This window comes from Rhipicephalus sanguineus, chromosome 9 (genome assembly GCF_013339695.2).
Source record: "Rhipicephalus sanguineus isolate Rsan-2018 chromosome 9, BIME_Rsan_1.4, whole genome shotgun sequence".
Taxonomy (NCBI): domain Eukaryota; kingdom Metazoa; phylum Arthropoda; class Arachnida; order Ixodida; family Ixodidae; genus Rhipicephalus; species Rhipicephalus sanguineus.
The window spans coordinates 3,148,727-3,166,992 of record NC_051184.2 but is presented as its reverse complement, the minus strand read 5'-3'; the positions used below and the strand labels follow the sequence as shown (position 1 = coordinate 3,166,992).

Genomic DNA, 18,266 nt, shown 5'->3' with positions numbered 1-18,266 from the left:
TGCTAGTTTAGTTCGTAGGAATGGTACGCAGGTAGCTTATCTGTTCTTCTTTTTTTGGCACATTACGAATGGTCGCGGAATCGAATCCTGGCCGCGGCGGTCGCACTTCAGTGGTGGTAAAATGCTAGAGGTCCGTGTATCTAGTGCACATTAAAGAACCCCAGGTGGTAGAAATACCCGGAGCCTTTCACTACGTGGTTTTGGGACGTAAAACCCCGAGAATTATTATTATTATTAATTAGGGTGAACTAAGATGGCTGCGTGCTTCATAGAGGGGGATTAGGTAAAAAAAGCGTATACTAGAAAAATTTTAACAAAAACTTTGCAAGCTGTGCTTTTGAAAATGTCTGTGTTCCAGTAACAAAGAAAAACCTTGTCGTCATCGTCATCACGTTATAAGACGTTTCAAGCCAAGTGAAGTACGCTGACTAGCACGAAAAAAAGCCACTGGTGCGTGGTTTTTGGCGGTAAATACAGTTCGCGACTGCCCGTTCTCGTACTTGAAGAAGTTGAATGAACGCCGTCTTTGAGCGCTTATTATGCGAAGCTTACAACGAGAGTTATTGCGAGCGAAGCGGTCATCTCTGTGAGTGCCGCGGCATGCGGCTCCCGTCTGACACTTCTGTGAAGCGGGCGCTCCATAGAGTTAAATGTTATCACTCCGTGGCGGGCGCCGTGAGCAGCTGGAGTATCAACTGTGTGTTTGCCTAGTTTCTTCGTAAGTGCTGTGCGCTCGTTCTTGAAATGAACTACAACTCTTGGAACAACCGGGGGCGCGGGCGGTTCCGACGGCGGGCCGCTGGACCGAGGTTCGCTCGGCAACGGCGACGTATCGTCGATCCGGAAGACTCGGACGGCAGTCAAGTCGACGATCGAGCCGCGTCGTCTTCTCCTCGATTTGGCAACGACTCACACCGTCGTCGCATATCTGCGCAGCAGTCGCCGTACCCGGGCTGGCATTTCTACTTTCCAAACGAAGACTACCCTCCCGACGAGAGCGTCTCGCAGAGGCTTAAGCTTCTGGAGGCCTGTTTCGCCGAGAGGGTCTCCAAATTCGTGGCACCCACTGGTGTTGTCGACCGTTCCCGGAGCTCGTACGAAGTCCGCGTCGACGAAATTGCCGACGATGCTGGAGTCAAGGAGGATTGGCCCGATCTGAAGGAGTCCCTGAAGTGCCGCCCTCACGACGTTCTGAAACTTCTGGGTGCGCCAACATCTCAGTTGCTATTCGTTGTTCCGAGTATCGAAAATTGCAGTAAGATTCTGGTATCAGAAGCCAATAGTTTACTCGATTGACCATTTACTCTACCAAAATCACACTCAACGAAGTTTAGAGCGCTCGCAAAAGTCGCAGATAGTGGACATAATTTTTACCGTGAGCTTGCATGCTTTAGATATGGCAAGCTCTGTTAGGTTTAATGAAATACGTGTCATAAAGGAAAATATTTGCATTCTGGTCAAGGCGAATGTGAGGGCTTCACACCGTTGTTGAATGAAGCTAGCAAATCAATCTGTAACATTTAATAAAAGTATCAGAAAGTGTTTAATGCCAGAAAGCACAGAGTGAAACGTTTTGTATTAAACTGTGACTGGCACTTGGGCCATAAGACACAGCATGCCATCAGCTGTAACGTTATGTCCGCACTGCGTGTGTTGTGATTGCACAGACATGCATAACCATCTAGCCTACCAGATCGTCCTGCACAGCTGTTTGTTTGCTGTGTTAATGTATTGCTGTCTTTTTCAGGTCTCGCATTGCACCAGACATTGTCTAAACATGACCAAAGTCAAATGGATATCGACGCGGTCGACCCCTTGCCTGAGTTGACGGTTCGCATTGCTGGGTTCGGGCCGTTGACGCCGCTACGTGATGTCCGCAGCATGACCTGCGGCCGCATGGTGGCCGTTCGTGGCACAGTAGTTCGCGCAAGTGAAGTGAAGCCGCAGTACCGCGCGATTGGTTTCACTTGCTCTGGTTGCGGGACTGAGCAATCTGTTGCGCAACCTGGTGGCTACTTCACGGTGCCCACCTGCTGCCCGGAGAGGGGTTGCCGGTCCAGGACCTTTCAGGAGCAGGCGACATCGCCCTTGACCCAGCTCGTCGATTGGCAGTCGCTGAGACTGCAGGCATGTCATGACTTACCTTCCTCCTCCAACTGTGTCAGTCTTAAAGGGACCAACAACTGGCCAGAATGAGTGATTAGATTTCTGGTGGAAATGAAAAGACCATCAATTATAGCAACAGAATTTCGAGCATCATTTTCGCGATCAGAGTAGGACTTATATATTTAAATCACTTTAAAAGTAACAAAAAACTGGTATGTCGCACAACCTGTAGTGGAAGAACCTTGAAGCTGGATTATGGAGTTGTTCAATTAGCTGTATGTAGTCTGATGCTTTCATGTGAACCATAATTTGTGCTCAAAATTAGAGTATGCATATTATTATCCATATCCCCACTCTATTCTTCAGTGCTTACGAGGTAAAAGAAGTTGCACGCTGAGAAGCGGCACTGCCTTCGCGTCAAATAGTGGAACATGGCGAGCGGCGGCACATGCGCATGAAGTGCACACGTGCGCCGCGCACACAAATGAACTGCTCTCGCGCTCACCTCCCAGTGTTGGCAGCATGTGTTGTGTGTATACGACTTCATAGTCACCGCAGATTGCAAAATTCTGTTTATAAATGTTTCACGGTGTTTTCCGCATTAACATTCCGTAATTAGACACTCTGACCGGAAAGCCTTATGTTGCACTAAAGAAAACAGGTACCATAAAACTGGTTGTCGGTCCCTTTAAGCTAAATATTCAGGGCCAGTATTTTGTAGTGATGCATTACGTTTGATTGTATGCTAGTTTTATCATCCTCTGCTTAAGGCTGCCTGATCTCATTAATAACATGGACAGACCGGTTGCTTTGACCACTGGACAAGAGCGGAAAACATAAATTTAGTATTAGAATAGGCATTGTTATGAAATGCTGGACTTGGTCACCAAGTCGTTATATAAGTTGCCTAGGTCATAAGGTCGGGAGAGGTGCTTGGGTGTGCTTGTCAAGGCTGGGCTCTTTCACCAAAACTTGAGAGATTACGGTAAATTAAACATTCTTGTTACTTAAATTTCCTTGATATCACTTGTGGGGGAAATATTGTGCTGCACATGATCGCTTTTGTGAATGCAGTGCCGTCTTTAGTTTCGCCAGAAATTTCGAAATATTTTTTTTTACCTTTTTAGCAATGCCTGCAGCCAGCAGATAACTATTGCGTGTAATTTGAGTGGCTCGTTGAAATTGTTTTATGAAAAACATAGCATGACTGACTGTACAATAATTAGGTAATTATTTACATTGTAATTGCAGCTAATTGCTATAAAACACATTATAATTTATTCTAACACTTCCACTTGTTTTTGAGTGGGTCTCGAAAACCTTGGCGTCAAATGATGTAAAATGCACTTATTTATAGACGGTTGATCATAATGTGTGTTGCAAAATGGCTAATTATAATTCTGCCTGTGTTGCTGAAGTTGAAAGAGCGTTGGCAAATTACTGCTGTAACAACTGTCTTGTTTGTCTGTTAAACTTAAGTCACCTCTTCCAGGAGTCAGATGAGGGCACAGAAGGCGGTCGAATACCACGCATCATCGACTGCGAACTGACCGACGACCTGGTCGGGTCAGCTGTCCCCGGTGACATGGTTACAGTGGCGGGCATCGTGGAGCTTGCACGCTGCGATGGTCCTTCAAGTTCGACCGGTCCCCTTGACTGTTATCTGGTGGCAAATCACGTTCTAGGTGAGCAGCGCGAGCCGGTCATCACTACCACTCCGTCGGGACCCGACCTCGGTCGTCAGGACTACTACGCCATCGAGGCAATCCACGACAAGCCGGATTTGTTTCGCCTCCTGGTGAACTCGCTGTGCCCTGCCATTTACGGCCATGAGGTAGGTTGACTGTCTATATAATTCTTATCTGGGAATACTTAAAAGCATAGGTCGGCAAAGAAGTGTAGAGCTCACTCAGACTCACTCAAACACATTTTGCGCTTAGGGCTCACTCGGACTCAGACTCACTAAAATTTTTCCCAACCGGACTCACTCGGACTGAAGCTCACCAAAGTATTACTCACCCGGACTCACGGCTCGATCTGAGTGAGTCGACTCATGAGTGAGTTTGCCAACCTATGCCTAAAAGGGCAAACTGAGTAAAAAGCCCAATTGCACTCAAATCCATGAATAATCATCATAAGACAGCGATGCTGCAAACAAATAACCTTATTCTTGCTGCAGCTTTTGCTTGCGAGGTGGACCTTGACATGGTATGCGTGTAGTATTTCTCTGTAACTCTTTCCTCTGTAATGTAATCTCTCTGCTGCAATCTCTTTTAGATCGTGAAGGCCGGCTTGTTGCTGGCTCTCTTTGGAGGAGTGAGGCGGTACTCGGACGATCCTGACCACGTGCCCGTGCGCGGTGACCCGCACGTTTTGGTCGTGGGTGATCCCGGGCTGGGAAAGAGCCAGCTTCTGCACGCCTGTGCCCGAGTGGCACCCAGGGGGGTCTTCGTGTGTGGCAACACCGCCTCCATAGCGGGCCTCACCGTCTCCGTCGGTCGTGGCTCAGCCGGCGAAGCCTCACTCGAGGCGGGGGCCCTGGTTCTTGCCGACAGGGGTGAGCGTCTGCCTCGGCCAGGGAATACAGTGGCACTGTTTCTGTCACATTAATATTGTAGTGTTCCTGTGATAGCCATCAAACCTTGATATATTGAATGCTGCTATGCAGTGTATTGTCAGATATTATGAAGGAAATGTAAAAAAAAAGTTCACATGGTCCCTTACGCATTTGCCCAAGACGACTTGAAGACGGAAGCCATCTTATTTTCTTTTCAGTTTTAATGATCTTCTCGCTTGAAAGCTTTCTGCACCCAACGTGGTTTTACACTGCCTCTAGGATCGGATGATGATGATGAATCAACTTTTATTAAGCCCAACTGTGTTGGTAGTGCACGCAGGCACCAGACGGGGCGGTTCCCTAGTTTCGGGACCCGTATGTATCTAGCAGCTCCTGGCCCCTGTCCGTCAGTGCAAGCTGAGTCGGTAGGGCGGGGCTGGATAACAAGGTCTCCCATCGCTCAAGGGGTTGGGGATTGGGGGTGTTGGGGGGAAGGGAAGGAGGGGGTTTTTTTAGTTCTGTGCACTCTGTCAAAATGTGCGGCAGGGTGCCATTCTCGCTCTTGCAAAACGGACAGAGCGTGTCGTGTTCCGCAGGGTACATGCGGTTCATCAGTACAGGATGCACAAGCGATCCCGCCTGCGCTCGACGCAGTATCGTCTGTTGTTGCCTGGTCAGTTCGGGGTGCGGCTCTGGCAGTCTGCACCTTTCCTCTCGGTACATCCGGGTAATGTCCCGAAAGCTGGTAACCGGGTGCGGTAGCTCTTCCGGCTCATGCTCGGCCCGGAGTGACATTTCTCAGGCATGATAGTCGGCAATGGTGTTGCCTGCTACCTGCGAGTGAGCCGGGACCCACACGAGCTCTACGGCTCTTCCCGGAGGCTTGCACTTGGATAGAATGGCTCGGGCCGCGGATGAGATTACCCCCCTGCGGAAGCTTCCGTAGGCTGTCTTCGAGTCAGTGACCACGGTGTCCACGCTCGGCTGTGCGAGTGCGAGGGCCACGGCCGCTTCCTCGGCAACTGCGGGGTCTATTGTCTTCAAGGATGCGCTGACGATCAGCCTGTCTTTGGTTGTAACCACCACCGCCGCACGGTCACTGTGTTTTCGGAGCGAGGCGTCCGCGTACAGGACCCTGGGGTTCTCTTCCAACTTCCGGGCCATGGCTTTGGCCCGTGCGGTGCGCCTCTCGTCGTCCTTGCCCAGCGTCATGTTCCGGGGAAGGGGTTTGGTTTGGATGGTCGTCCTCCAGTCTTCCGGAAGGGCCGCCTTGATGGGTACTGGCTCGATCAGCCATCCTATTTTGCGTAGGACGGCTCGTCCGTGCTCCGTGTGACTGAGCCGGATTCTTTGATTAGAGAGGTGGGCTTCGATGAGCTCCTCCACCGTGTTGTGGTCGCCCATGTCTAGTAGTCTTTGCGTGGACGAGTATATTGGCACGCCCAGTGCTTGCTTCGTTGCCTTGCGAAGCATCGTGTTTAGGGTGTCCCTATTCGCCTTCGTCAGCTGGAGATACGGGGCGGAGTAGGTAACCCGCGACACGACGAACGCGCGTACCAAGCGCATAGCATCGTCCTCTTTCAGGCTTCGGTTTCTGTTAGACACCCTCCGAATCATCGGAGGCATTGGAAGCTTTTTGCACCTCATGTGGTTTTGCAGTGCCTCCATGATCTGCCCTCCTTTGACAAAGCAACGATGTCATGTGATCATGTCATCATGTGATGTCAGGTTGTTACGTTATATTGACGTCAGGTTGCTACATGCCGTCACGTAATTTTGGTGACCTGTGGTGTCATCACGTGATGATGATTTTTTGCATCAGTTGTGTGGACACCAATGCTGGCGGTCAATTTCCGCATGTGGCGAGGCATCTAAGGCTTACATTGGTTTGACCTGTTCTTTAAATGGCTGGGGCAGCTACTTCAGGTGCAGTCAGAAGATGTGCCTTGAGTCTGCTTGTTTGTTTCATTATGAGTCTCAAGGACGCTCTTTTTTTGCTGCGCCATCCTACATTTTGTCACATGTTGATCATCATGTTGAAGTCGTGTGCCAACATGCTACACCAACATCTACTTTCGTTCATTCTTGCCAAACGTAACCTGATACGGGGTCACCCTCCCACCTCCAACACTAACAGCTTGAATCAATCTGTGTTCAAGAATGGCATCCGCAGCAATGTATCACAGCTGTACCACTCGCTTTCTGTAATGTCACTGCAGCATTGAGAATACTTCAAATAGATGAATAAATCTAGAAGTGCATCTAGAAAGCTGCTACAATCTCAAAAGTATTGTCACATGGTTGTGACGGTGAAGAAGGTGGCAGTCGGGCTGTTAAAGACGGAACTCTTTATTGGGCGAACTTGTGCCCAGGAAATGAGGAGTCAAAGTACTACAAGCAAAACACGCCGTACACTGATAATGGCAATCGCAGTCATCGGCCGTCGGTTCTCTACTCGTCTGTGAAATTGGTCAACTTTTGTACATGCCTAATCGAACCTTCCAGCATTATCACTGGTACTCGCGCTATCTTAGAATAAACTTGGTTACTCGTGTCCTAATCTTAACAGAACAGTCTTAAACAATTACGAAGTTTCCAAAAAATTAGGCGCTGCCTGCGATGAGTGGTGGTATAACAGGTTTCTGTGAGTGAAGTCCAATCACGTTAAAGTCAAAGAAATCAGCATGCGTGGCAATATGTCATTACTGTTCCGAAAACATAGAACTGTGCGCTCTCTATCGTTTTTTTTTCCATAAAAATAAAGGTTGCTGCTGCATCGACGAGCTGGACAAAATGTCGACGGCGCAAGGTGCCCTGCTGGAGGCCATGGAGCAGCAGTGCGTGAGCATAGCCAAGGCCGAGCTGACGGTGTCGCTGCCCGCCAGGGCTGGTGTGCTGGCGGCCGCCAATCCCGTCGGAGGCCACTACAACCGGGCCAAGACGGTGGCCGAGAACCTGCGCATGGGCAGTGCACTGCTGTCGCGCTTTGATCTAGTCTTCATATTGTTAGACCAGCCGAATGCCGTGAGTAGTGTGGCTAGTGAAAAAATTCCTTACCTGTTCAGTCGAACCTTTCACAGCGAAAGAGGTCTCAACAACAGCCGATTTTGGTGGCGTAGTTGTCTGCCTCCGCCAGTGTCCATAACAGCTATCGCGAACAATAAGGGGAAGAAAAACAGTGTTTGAGCGAGATTTAAACCCAGGTACTCTGCATGGCGGTTGAGTATTCTTCCACAGAGCCACGCCGGTGCTTGAAACTCCTTCACAAAAAGACCCTATACGGGCATCATGGCAGGCAAGAAATCACGTTTACAAATGTAATATAGTGTGGTAAAAGATTAAAATAACACCAGGCGTCACACAATGGGAATTGCGTAACGAATGGGTGGTTTAAAGATTCCCACCCATTACAAAAGGCTCAGCCATATTTCTCCATTGCCATCAGCCACAGCATCAACTAAGCGCACATAATTAGGCATAATCAAGGGTTTGACGAACAATCATCTGGCAAGGGAACATACTTGTGCAAGAAACCATACACTCGCCAGGGTTAAAATAAAAACAAACAAGGCATTAATGTTTCGGGCCCCATACAGGTCCCTTGATTGCAATAAAGATGACAGCGTGGGCATGCGGCTATTTATGGGTCAGGTGGCGCAACGTGCGGCTGTGTATCTCTGGTAGATTGCCCTTTGTCCTGTTTATCGTGCGGTTAGTCGACTGAATGTAAAAAGATTCTAAAAAGATACAAAATTAGGCATGTGTGAATGTTTCAGCACTTCGAATATTCGAACGAATATTACAGTATTCGAATTCACTTCAACACGAATTTAAATTATTCGAAATGAACAAATAGGTGTATATATTAGACCGCATGTAACCCCCCTGTAAAGGTGGTCTCACTGCAGCCCAGGAGTGCTATGCTGTCAAAACGCCTGTCCAGCAAAAATCCGCAGCGTCGCGAAGCCTCACTTCAAGGTTAAATGGACATATTACCCTCATATCAATTATTTTTTAAGTTTAAAGGCTTGTTATACGGGCTTAAATGCGATAAGAATAGTACATTTTAAACGTAACATATTTTACTGGTTATCACTACCATCCTACTGATATTCAGATCTAACTACTACCTATCCAAAGTTGCTTCCACTTTACTGCAAACCAAAGAAGTGACATTCACACATGCTTTGTTCCAATCTTTAAAAATATTGTGCAGGTTAGTTGGGTCCTGACAGATATGCTCATCTTTCTTTATAATATGTGATAAATAACTATAGTTGAATTCACTTTGAAATTATTTGACCAAATTACTATTCATTTCAAACATTAAATTTACTGTTAACAAGTCCCTACACATAATGCCTTACAGATGCATAGTGGTTACCTCGGTTCTCAGAAGGATGGATAATGGCATTGTGGTTACTTCCATACTTCGCAAAATTACGATGATTTATGGCGTAGTGTGTACCTTGCCTTTGTACTTGCACTAGTCACCCTGAGAGAGTTTACAGCGGGCTCTAGAAGGGTTGCTTCTCCAGATTTTGCTGTGACTGCGATGTGTCCTCCGCGCAGGCATGGTGTTCTTTATGATAGAGTTGGCTTGTTGTTGTTGTGTTCCAGCGAGTCGTCGATGACTCTTTGTGACACTGCATGTGTATTATTGCCACTGGGATCTGTGGAAATCAGTACAGGTTCATTAAAATGCTTACCCAGAGGCAGCACCATTGGGTAAGGGGGGCAGGAAGCTGCCCCCCCCCCTTTCAAGAGCAAACATAGTATTTGAAGCAGAGCACATAAGTTCCCAGCCTCCCTATTCTCCTTATGGAACTCACTTGTTGTGGGTGCCTCACCCCCCACCCCCCAGTAAAAAAATCCTGGTACCACTTGAGCTTACCCGAGGCCTGAAGGATACCATATAACCATTTGGTGTGCGGGGAGGGCCCACTTGCTGAAAACCTTGACTGTTTTAGAAAAACACGTATTTTCATTATTTATTTTTGGTAAAAAGCACCTACTTCACTAAAATCTCAGGGGGGCCCGGGCCCCTAGGCCCCCACCCCCTGGCTACGGGCCTGTGTGCGAGTGACCTCATTTTGTCTTGCCTGTTATTTTACGTTGGCTAGTATGGTCGCATATGACATGGAAATATTTTTGTCACAACAGGTATTTGTTATAACCAGATGTTAGCCGTGCGCTGATATCGGCCGTTAAACGCCTCACATGTGCCTTACTTGAAAGAATGGCTACCCTCCATGGTCTCTAGGTGGTAGTATTTTGTTACAGGCAAATTAAGAAATACCTGTGTGCTTAGGTTGAGGTGCTCGTTAAAGAACCACTGGTTGTGAAAATAAACCTGGAGTCCTTTACCAAGGTGGGCCTCATGATCATCTCGTGATTTTGGCTCGGCGAAACCCCATAATTGATTTTTCTCTTGTATTGACTCACTGTGGTGGCTCAGGCAATGGCATTCTGCCACTGATCTTGAAGTCATCAGTTACCTCAGAAACCACGAGCACATTTTCTATGTGCAAAAAGCAAAACTGCTTGTGCACTTACATTTGGGTTCCTGTTAAAGTACCTCAGGTGACTAAAAATAATCCTGTGCTCAACAGTATTATGGAATTCCTGATAAACCAATCTGTGGTTTCACTATGTTCAACATCCCAAGATCTTATTGCCACACACGCTTATTTCTTTAATTTGGTGTGATCAGGCTTCGCCTACAAAAGGCCGCAATGTTGGGGAAGCTTCTCGATTGTTTCAGACTGTTCTGATAAGACTGAGCGCACGCCACAAGTAGTCGAGTTTATTCTGGAGCTAACACGAGCGCCCAGTGATAACGCTAGAATTTTCGGTCATTCATGTATAAATGACTGCAAGTTCTGTCGACGATAAGATTACTGATGGCCGACGACTGTGCTTGCCTCTATCAGAATACAGCAGGCATTGCTCGTACTCGTTGCTGAAATTGCCGATACCAATGATTGTGCTCATTTGTATCATTGCACTTAGTATGTCATTTCTTTTTCTGGGCACAAGTTCACCCAATAAAGTGTTTTATCTTTACCTGCTTCAGTTCATGTTGTTCACCACGTGACCACGTGACATTATCCTTCAGGATCTTGACCGGCGTCTGTCCGAACACGTTATGGCAATGCACCTGAAGAAGTCCAGTTCACTTTCATCGTGCCAGCTGCTGTTGGAGGGAGCAAGCGACACTCGGGCGTCAACAACCTCTCAGACGCCGCAGCCATCAAACTCGCTCGCGCAACGTCTTCGTGGGCCCGTGCCAGACCCTATTCCAGCTCCACTGCTGCGGAAGTACATCACGTATGCACGCCAGTAGGTGCAGTTTCCTTTTGTCTTCGACTGACTTGCTGTGGTACGTCTACAATTGGTTACAACTAGAAGTGTGCAAATATTGAAGTTTTCTTGTACAAATGAGGCAAACAAGTGTATTCGAATATTGTCCACCGCGGTGGTGTAGTGGTTACGGTGCTCGGCTGCTAACATGAAGGTCGCAGGTTCAATCCCGGCTGCGGCGGTCGCATTTCAATGGAGGTGGAATGCTAGAGGCCCGTGTACTGTGCGATGTCAGTGCATGTTAACCCCAGGTGGACAAAATTTCCGGAGCCTTCCACTACGGTGTGCCTCATAATCATATCGTGGTTTTGGCATGTAAAACCCCAGATGTCATCATTATTATTATTGTATTCGAATATTGAATATGTGGGTATTGTTAAAGGGACACTAAAGTGAAACAATGAATCAGTTTAGACTGAAAAATTATACTCTGAAAACTCTCTTGTCATTTATATCACCATCATAGGCTCGTTAATAGAAGAGGAAATTAAGGTCAGTCTCATTTTTAAACTGCGCCAAAATCTCCGCACGTGAAGTCACAGTTTTCAAAATGTTTTATATTTGTGTTTCCAGCCACACTGGCTCAATGAACTTTTCTGAAATGTGGCATGCCAAGTCTCTGGCGCCCTCAGAGGACAGTGTATTTCGTATTTGCCGATGAGGAACTGCGTAGGCACTATTAGACGTCAAAATCTATGACGGCACTACGAATGATGCGGGAACATCAAAGTGGCTTTGCCACCCACGTTTTATTTTTGCACGTTTTTTTCACTTACCGAGTGGCTTCTCATGTACTTGAACTGGTATAGCGCATTACAGGGAAGAAAGAAACGGCTGAGCAGACCGGCACAAGAGGACAGAGCGCTAACTTTCAAGTGTGGTGATTTCGCTATTGTGAAAGTGAAATTTAGTAATACGAGAAAAATCGTTTTTCTCTTAAAGGGGCCATGCAACACTTTTTCAAGTCAACGCCTCCTCTATTTTTTTCAATGCCAGTGCAAACTCTCTCTCCTCAATGGGAACCGCTGGTTCGCCTTAGTTCAGGGAGTGGTCGTGGTGCGACGCCACCTAAAGGGTACGACTGCTTGCGTCACGCGAGTGTCTTGAGCGTATTCCCGTAGAGGTGCGGTAGATGCACTGTTCCATTCCGATGTCATGCGTCTGTCGGATTTGTTCCTTCGTACTCCTTCCTTTGTGGCTTGAAGATGTGCTGCCGCTGCCTCACAGCGCTCGTGTGGCACATCTGAAGCCAGCGCATGTAGTATATAGCGTCGCAGTGACGCGTCGTCGTTGGTAGCCCGCATAGCGCCACGAACGAGACGGAGCCGTCTCGGAACACCGCGTTTCTCAGAGAGCAAGTGTGACAGCGAACATAGTGATCATGAGGGATGCAAGATGCCACCCCATGGATCTGAACCCAACTGAACAAAAAAATACCTCGTCTGACATCCGTCGTGAGGCACCACCTAACGGGTACTCTCCCCCATGAACGCCAAGCAGCCGTGAAGGCTAGCCGATGGGAGAGAATAGGAAAGGTTGAGCAAGAGAGAGTTTGAAATGGCCGGATTGGGTGCATCTGGCTGGCATTGAAAAAATATAGGAGGCACTGTTCAAGTTATCATCGAATGGCTATTATTAAAAAAGATTGCCTCACGAATCGACTGCCGCAAAAATTGTCTGAATCCGTCAAGTACGAGTGGAGTTACAGGAATTTGCCGCACGCTTTAAGCACTTTCTCTCTCCTTTCGTACCGGTGAGCGCGCTCAAAGCTACGCAGAGAGGGGGATGACAAGGGGGCAAGAAGATGCGTCCCTTCGTCAGCGCACGTCATGACCTTGAGCACTTTCTTGTTACTTTTTTCTTTCAATGCACGGCTGACTTTCAGTGTGATTGCGAGCGCGCGCGTGGGCACGTGGTGGCCTCTCTCAGCGGGCACGGTAGCTATGAGGTCCACGATGCTCAAATCAGCCAATGGCCGTGGACTTTGGCATATGGCGCAGTGACTTGGGTATATGGCATCATTTGTAGAGAGAAGAGGGAGCGATTTCTAGCTGACTTCGAGAATTGATTGTAAATTACACACTGCGTGCTGCACTATAATGTTTGGCTCACGTCTTTTGAGGAGCCTCGACTACTGATCGGTAGCGTTTTCTGACCATGCCGAGAAAGTGTTGCAGGGCCCATTTAAGTGTTCCTATTAAGAGTAGGGGAATTGTCCGAGGGACTCGTTTTTCTGTATTATAAACTAATGAAACCGACAGACAATTAAAGGAGTACTGACACGATTTTGAAGTGCAGCAAAACGGACGTTTTTGTTTTCCTTGGCATGTAGTGTTAACGCTCTCCCCACACCGCACCTGGGAAACACGTATAAATATTTAAGTTTGATTTTAAAGTTTTCATCTCCCAGCATCTGCAAGGCAGCTTCACCGCATGGAGAGCCCTATGACGTTTCAAGTCGGCTCACTTGGTTTGCGAAATCTGGGTTCTGCATGCAGCCTAAATCACAGAAATTGCTGTCGGAGGCACTGGACGACAGTTCACTCATCATGAACCACGTTCGACTGGCAGCAAAGGACAGCAGGTGCATATTTCGTGGGTTGCAGTCTGCCCGTGACGTCACGGGCAGACTTGACATGTCACTATGAAGCCGCCCTCTCGAAACCGAAACCGAAACTGCTGGTTGAAAGAAGCGGTATTAAAAATATATGCAATGCATCCCCACGCACCACGACACTCTTTTTAGGGTTCTCGACACCCGTGCTTTCATTTAGAGCAATAACCCGAAAATTTTTAAAATTCATGTCAGTACTCCTTTAAGCATAGGGGACATTATTTGTGGTTTCTTAACTGTACTGTAATGATTGAAAGAAATTAAAATGGACGAGAAATCACCCTTTCGTCAGTGGAGTCCGAACCCACAACCTTCAAATTACGCGTCCGATGCTCTGCCATTTGAGCTACAATGGAGGGTGCTCCCCCATCCACTTTTGTGTAGGGTATTTATGTGTGCTTAATACCTGTGAGTGTTAGCCTATAAAGACTTGCAAAACAAAAAGTAACTGTATCTTTTATTATGCTATTCGATTCGTATTTGAAATTTAAAATATTCGCACACCCCTAGTTACAACAATAGAATTACAAATTCTTTAGACTCCACCATTGGCCAGTGACAACCTAAGTTTGCAAAGGTGATGACGATGCTGATGCGGGCTTGCTGGTTTGCAATGATGGGACGACTTAGAGCACAACGCTGCAGCAAGTGTGGGGAGGGGAAGTAAACGCTTGTGCGAACATTTTCTTAGTTTTGGGATTGGTCATGCTAAGATGCGTACAAAATTACGTGCACAGCGATATTGGAGCTTTGTGCTATACAAAAGCACTTTTTAAATTGATAAAACGGACAACCTCCGAAGAAGTCTAGGTATATCATCGCATATATATACTAACTTTACGAGGCATTGGTGAATGATCCATTTCCTTAGTAGACACTGAGTGAAGCTTTTCTAATGTGTCCCAGGACATCAAATGGTTTTGCATGTTTAAGATTGTTAATTTTACCGTACAAATCTTCGCGAGTATGAGTTTTTTTTTTTTTTTTGAAAACCTCCTATACCAATTCTTGCTTGCTTTCTTTGCAATGCAGATATGTGCAGCCAACCTTGAGCAGTGAATGCGCAGCGCACTTGCAAAAGTTCTACCTCCACCTGCGCGGTATTCGGCAAGCCGACTCCGTACCTATAACGACCCGTCAACTTGAATCCTTGATACGGCTGACCCAGGCCAGGGCTCGCCTCGAACTTCGTGAAGAGTGCACAGCTCAAGATGCCCTCGACGTCATCGAGGTACAGTATTGCATGTTTGTACTACGGTGAAATCTCGTTATAATAAACACTCATATAGTGAATTCATGGATGATGAACCCCATGTGTACGGGTTGATGAACCCCATGTGTACTTGCGCAGGAATGGGAATTTCTTCGTTAGATCAAGAACATTGTAAAACCGGGGTTGGTTAGATCGAGTTTTACCTGTAATAGGCGTACTATACTTTGTTATAAAAGACTGTGAGACTTCACGTTACGTTTAGTTACATTAATGTATACTTGCATCTTTCTTTTATGCAACACGACAGTATGTGTGGGTTCGAATAGCAACAGCGAGCAAAGCCTCTGCGTGTAGCATTCACTGTTATGTATGGGATTCTTATATGTGGGCTTTGAAAGTTCTCCGTTTAATGGAGGGATAAGGTTGAAGTGTTTTTGCTTTCAGCTCATGAAGCACAGTATTGCGGACACTCAGAGTGATGGGATGGGATCCGTGGACTTCAGGCGCTCGCAGCACGGTTCCGGCATGAGCAAGCCTGCTCAGGCACGAGCGCTGGTGAGTGCGCTCACCAAGGAGTCACAGCGAACGGGCAACCGAATCTTCACCACGAGCGAGTTGAGGACTGTGGCCGAGCAGCGGTGCGGCATACTGTCGTCATCGGTGCGTGTCATTGTTGATGCTTTGAATGACCAAGGCTTTCTTCTCAAGAAAGGCTCTGGGCGATATCAGTTGCAGACAACCGATTTCTAGTGGGGATTATTCATTATAAAGGTATGTAGCCCCCTTTCTAGAAATATTTTTAAATTTTGATCATAAGTTGATTGCTTTGTGTCTACCTTCAGAAGGGCACTTTAAAAGACCCTTCAAATGTGTTATGTAAAAAAATGAAAACTAATTAAGAATTAATCACCAATATAACCCAAACTAAGCCCATCACGCCAGCAGTCATAACTACTGATCCAACCACACGAAAGGAAAATAGCTTGGCAGCACTGTAGTTGTGTATGTAGGCTGTGCAATGAGCCAGGATTATTGCGCTACCATCATTATTACGTATCTCACAACCCTAAAACTAAAAAAATTCTGGCTTTTCAGGTGGTTGCATTTCAATTGAAATCCCATAACATCAAGACATATTCCCGATTTTCAGTTATGCTAGGTGATTGCATAGCTTAATGTCTCAAAAAGGAGCATGGTTTCATTGTGAAATATTGGTTTGCTCAAAAGTTACGAGGAAGTGGACGCAGGATTACAGTGTCACATGAAAATATTTGCTAGGTCATCACTAGGCCCGAAATTGTGTTAATATGCAGGCCACGTTTTGTTTGCTAAAGGCAGAAAAAGCTGTTGCACAAATTTATACAGGTGTAAACTTCTCAGTGTTCGTATGTGTATTACTAATGCGCTAGCACACCAGTCTTTAGTGCACCGGTGCAGGGCAGACTGATTGCTAGGGCGTTATTATTAGGGGTGTGCGAATATTCGAAATTTCGAATATTTTTCGAATAGTGTTTACTATTCGATTCGATTCGAACTATTCGAATTTCCCCAAAACACAGTCAACGTCCGATTGAAAGTGACCTCTTCAGAGTTTCAATATGCTTCACCTCATTACAGTCTCTTATTGCGGCAAAGCTGCCTTTCAAGCTCCCTTACGGTCGAGCTTTGCCAAGACACAGTCAACGTTCAATTGAAAGTGGTCCCTAGATTTTCAATATGCTTCACCTCATCACACCCCGGTAATGCGGCAAAGCTGCCTTTCAGGCTCCGTTACGGTCGAATTTTGCCAAGACACAGTCAACGTTCGATTGAAAGTGGTCCCTAGATTTTCAATATGCTTCACCTCATCACACCCCCGTATTGCGGCAAAGCTGCCTTTCAAGCTCCGCTACGGTCGCAAATGTATTAACTCGAGAAAACGCTGGTTCCAACATGGAGATGAAAGATGTGGCAGAGTTGGCGGCTCAATTAACGCTGTTTTGGGCAGGAAGTCCGAAAAATCGGACGCCGAAGCTTTTTAGCATGCAAAATTTCAGATGTTCTTATAGATTGATGTCTACGAGGCAGATTTGGAACTCCAGACTTGAAGGGAGCACACCCTTGTCCGCCACATCAGTTGGGCTTCCACAGAAGTTGAAAGAGGAGGAGAGGCTGAGGAAATGGCATCTTTGCCTATCACGTGAAAGTGTTGTCGGCAACACTTTGGTTGCACCACATCATGTACATAAATAGAATTCGGCCTCTACATTGCCTCATTCTTGATAAGACAACTATGAAACACCACCCCGCCAGTGCTTCATCAACCTAGCGAAAAGAAACACTTTCATGTTGCTCTCTTGTAAGAATATGCTTAGGAATCCTCTGTAACATTTTTTTTCTGCAATTTCTCTTCGAGGTATTCGAAGAATATTCTAGAAATATTAGATTCGATTCGCACTCACACTTCAATATACGAATTCGCTTCGCACCCAAAATTTTGCTATTTGCACAGCTCTAGTTATTATGTATGAACTGGAGAGAATTCCTTAAAAAAAAAAGATAAAAACCTTTGGTCGATGTCACCTGTGGAGCACAGAAACCAGGGTCATAATACAATGACCCACAGTTATAGTATCGATGTGTGTAACAAGGTTTTATTTGCAAAAAGTCACAAAAGAGGTTGCTCCAAGCAGCATTTGGTACTTGAACATATGCCTATATTTTCTTTTGTATTTTTAAATACATATATGTTGCTTCTTCGTGGTGCCATAATATCAATGGTGGTACTGCAATTGGACAGATCGTAATGAGTACAAGCTTCCAGCTTCCACGTCACACAAAGACACTTGTCCTCAGCAACACTTGTCGTAGAGTCAGGTCGTTTCTTTTTCTCGCGCAATTTCACTGTCATTGCGTTGCAGATGCAGGTCATCTGTTTAACTCTGATGTGTTTAACACCGCATAGCTGCACGTAAACAGTGCACACATTGGTCACGTTCCTATATCTCATAAACAGTGCATGTATTGTTGCAGCAAAACTGTCTGTAAATTAACACACTTGTTAACACTGCACACAACTGTCGTGAAATCTCTTGTTTGTATTGTAAGATATTTGATAACTCTGATGTATTAATATATTACCACGTCACATGAAAATGCCTGTTAGGTCACAGACTTGTCTCCAAATCTGTTCATAATAAATGTGTGTATATAAAAGTATCAACCATATAGACTAGCATGTATTTTACTGGCGTTATGCGGATTCGCATTGTAATAGCTTCATCTGAAATCTCATTGATAAAAATTTGAAATAACAAATAACAAATAAAGATATTTGTGACAAGCAGTGTCTTGTGTGCAATCTCGTGCCTGGCATGCTTCTATCAGTCTGTGAATAACGGCTTCAACTGTTCATAGCATCCTTGTTTGTGTTT

General features: G+C 46.2%; 1 protein-coding gene across 1 annotated transcript; it reads left to right on the top strand.

Moving 5' to 3' along the window:
* Nucleotides 1-440: 440 nt before the first annotated feature.
* LOC119404450 (DNA helicase MCM8) lies at nt 441-16,318 on the top strand. The gene is made up of 8 exons (XM_037670947.2): nt 441-1,204; nt 1,748-2,127; nt 3,599-3,940; nt 4,384-4,663; nt 7,428-7,687; nt 10,782-11,005; nt 14,673-14,871; nt 15,298-16,318. The coding sequence occupies exons 1-8, from the start codon at nt 745-747 to the stop codon at nt 15,601-15,603; spliced, it is 2,451 nt and encodes an 816-aa protein (XP_037526875.1). The 5' UTR covers nt 441-744; the 3' UTR covers nt 15,604-16,318.
* The last annotated feature ends 1,948 nt before the right edge of the window (nt 16,319-18,266 follow it).

Excerpts from the sequence above, each read along its gene's own strand:
- LOC119404450 (XM_037670947.2), top strand. The coding sequence starts at position 745 with ATGAACTACAACTCTTGGAACAACCGGGGGCGCGGGCGGTTCCGACGG. Across the intron at positions 1,205-1,747 it reads CGACGTTCTGAAACTTCTGG|GTCTCGCATTGCACCAGACA; the intron begins GTGCGCCAACAT and ends TGTCTTTTTCAG. Across the intron at positions 7,688-10,781 it reads TGTTAGACCAGCCGAATGCC|GATCTTGACCGGCGTCTGTC; the intron begins GTGAGTAGTGTG and ends ATTATCCTTCAG.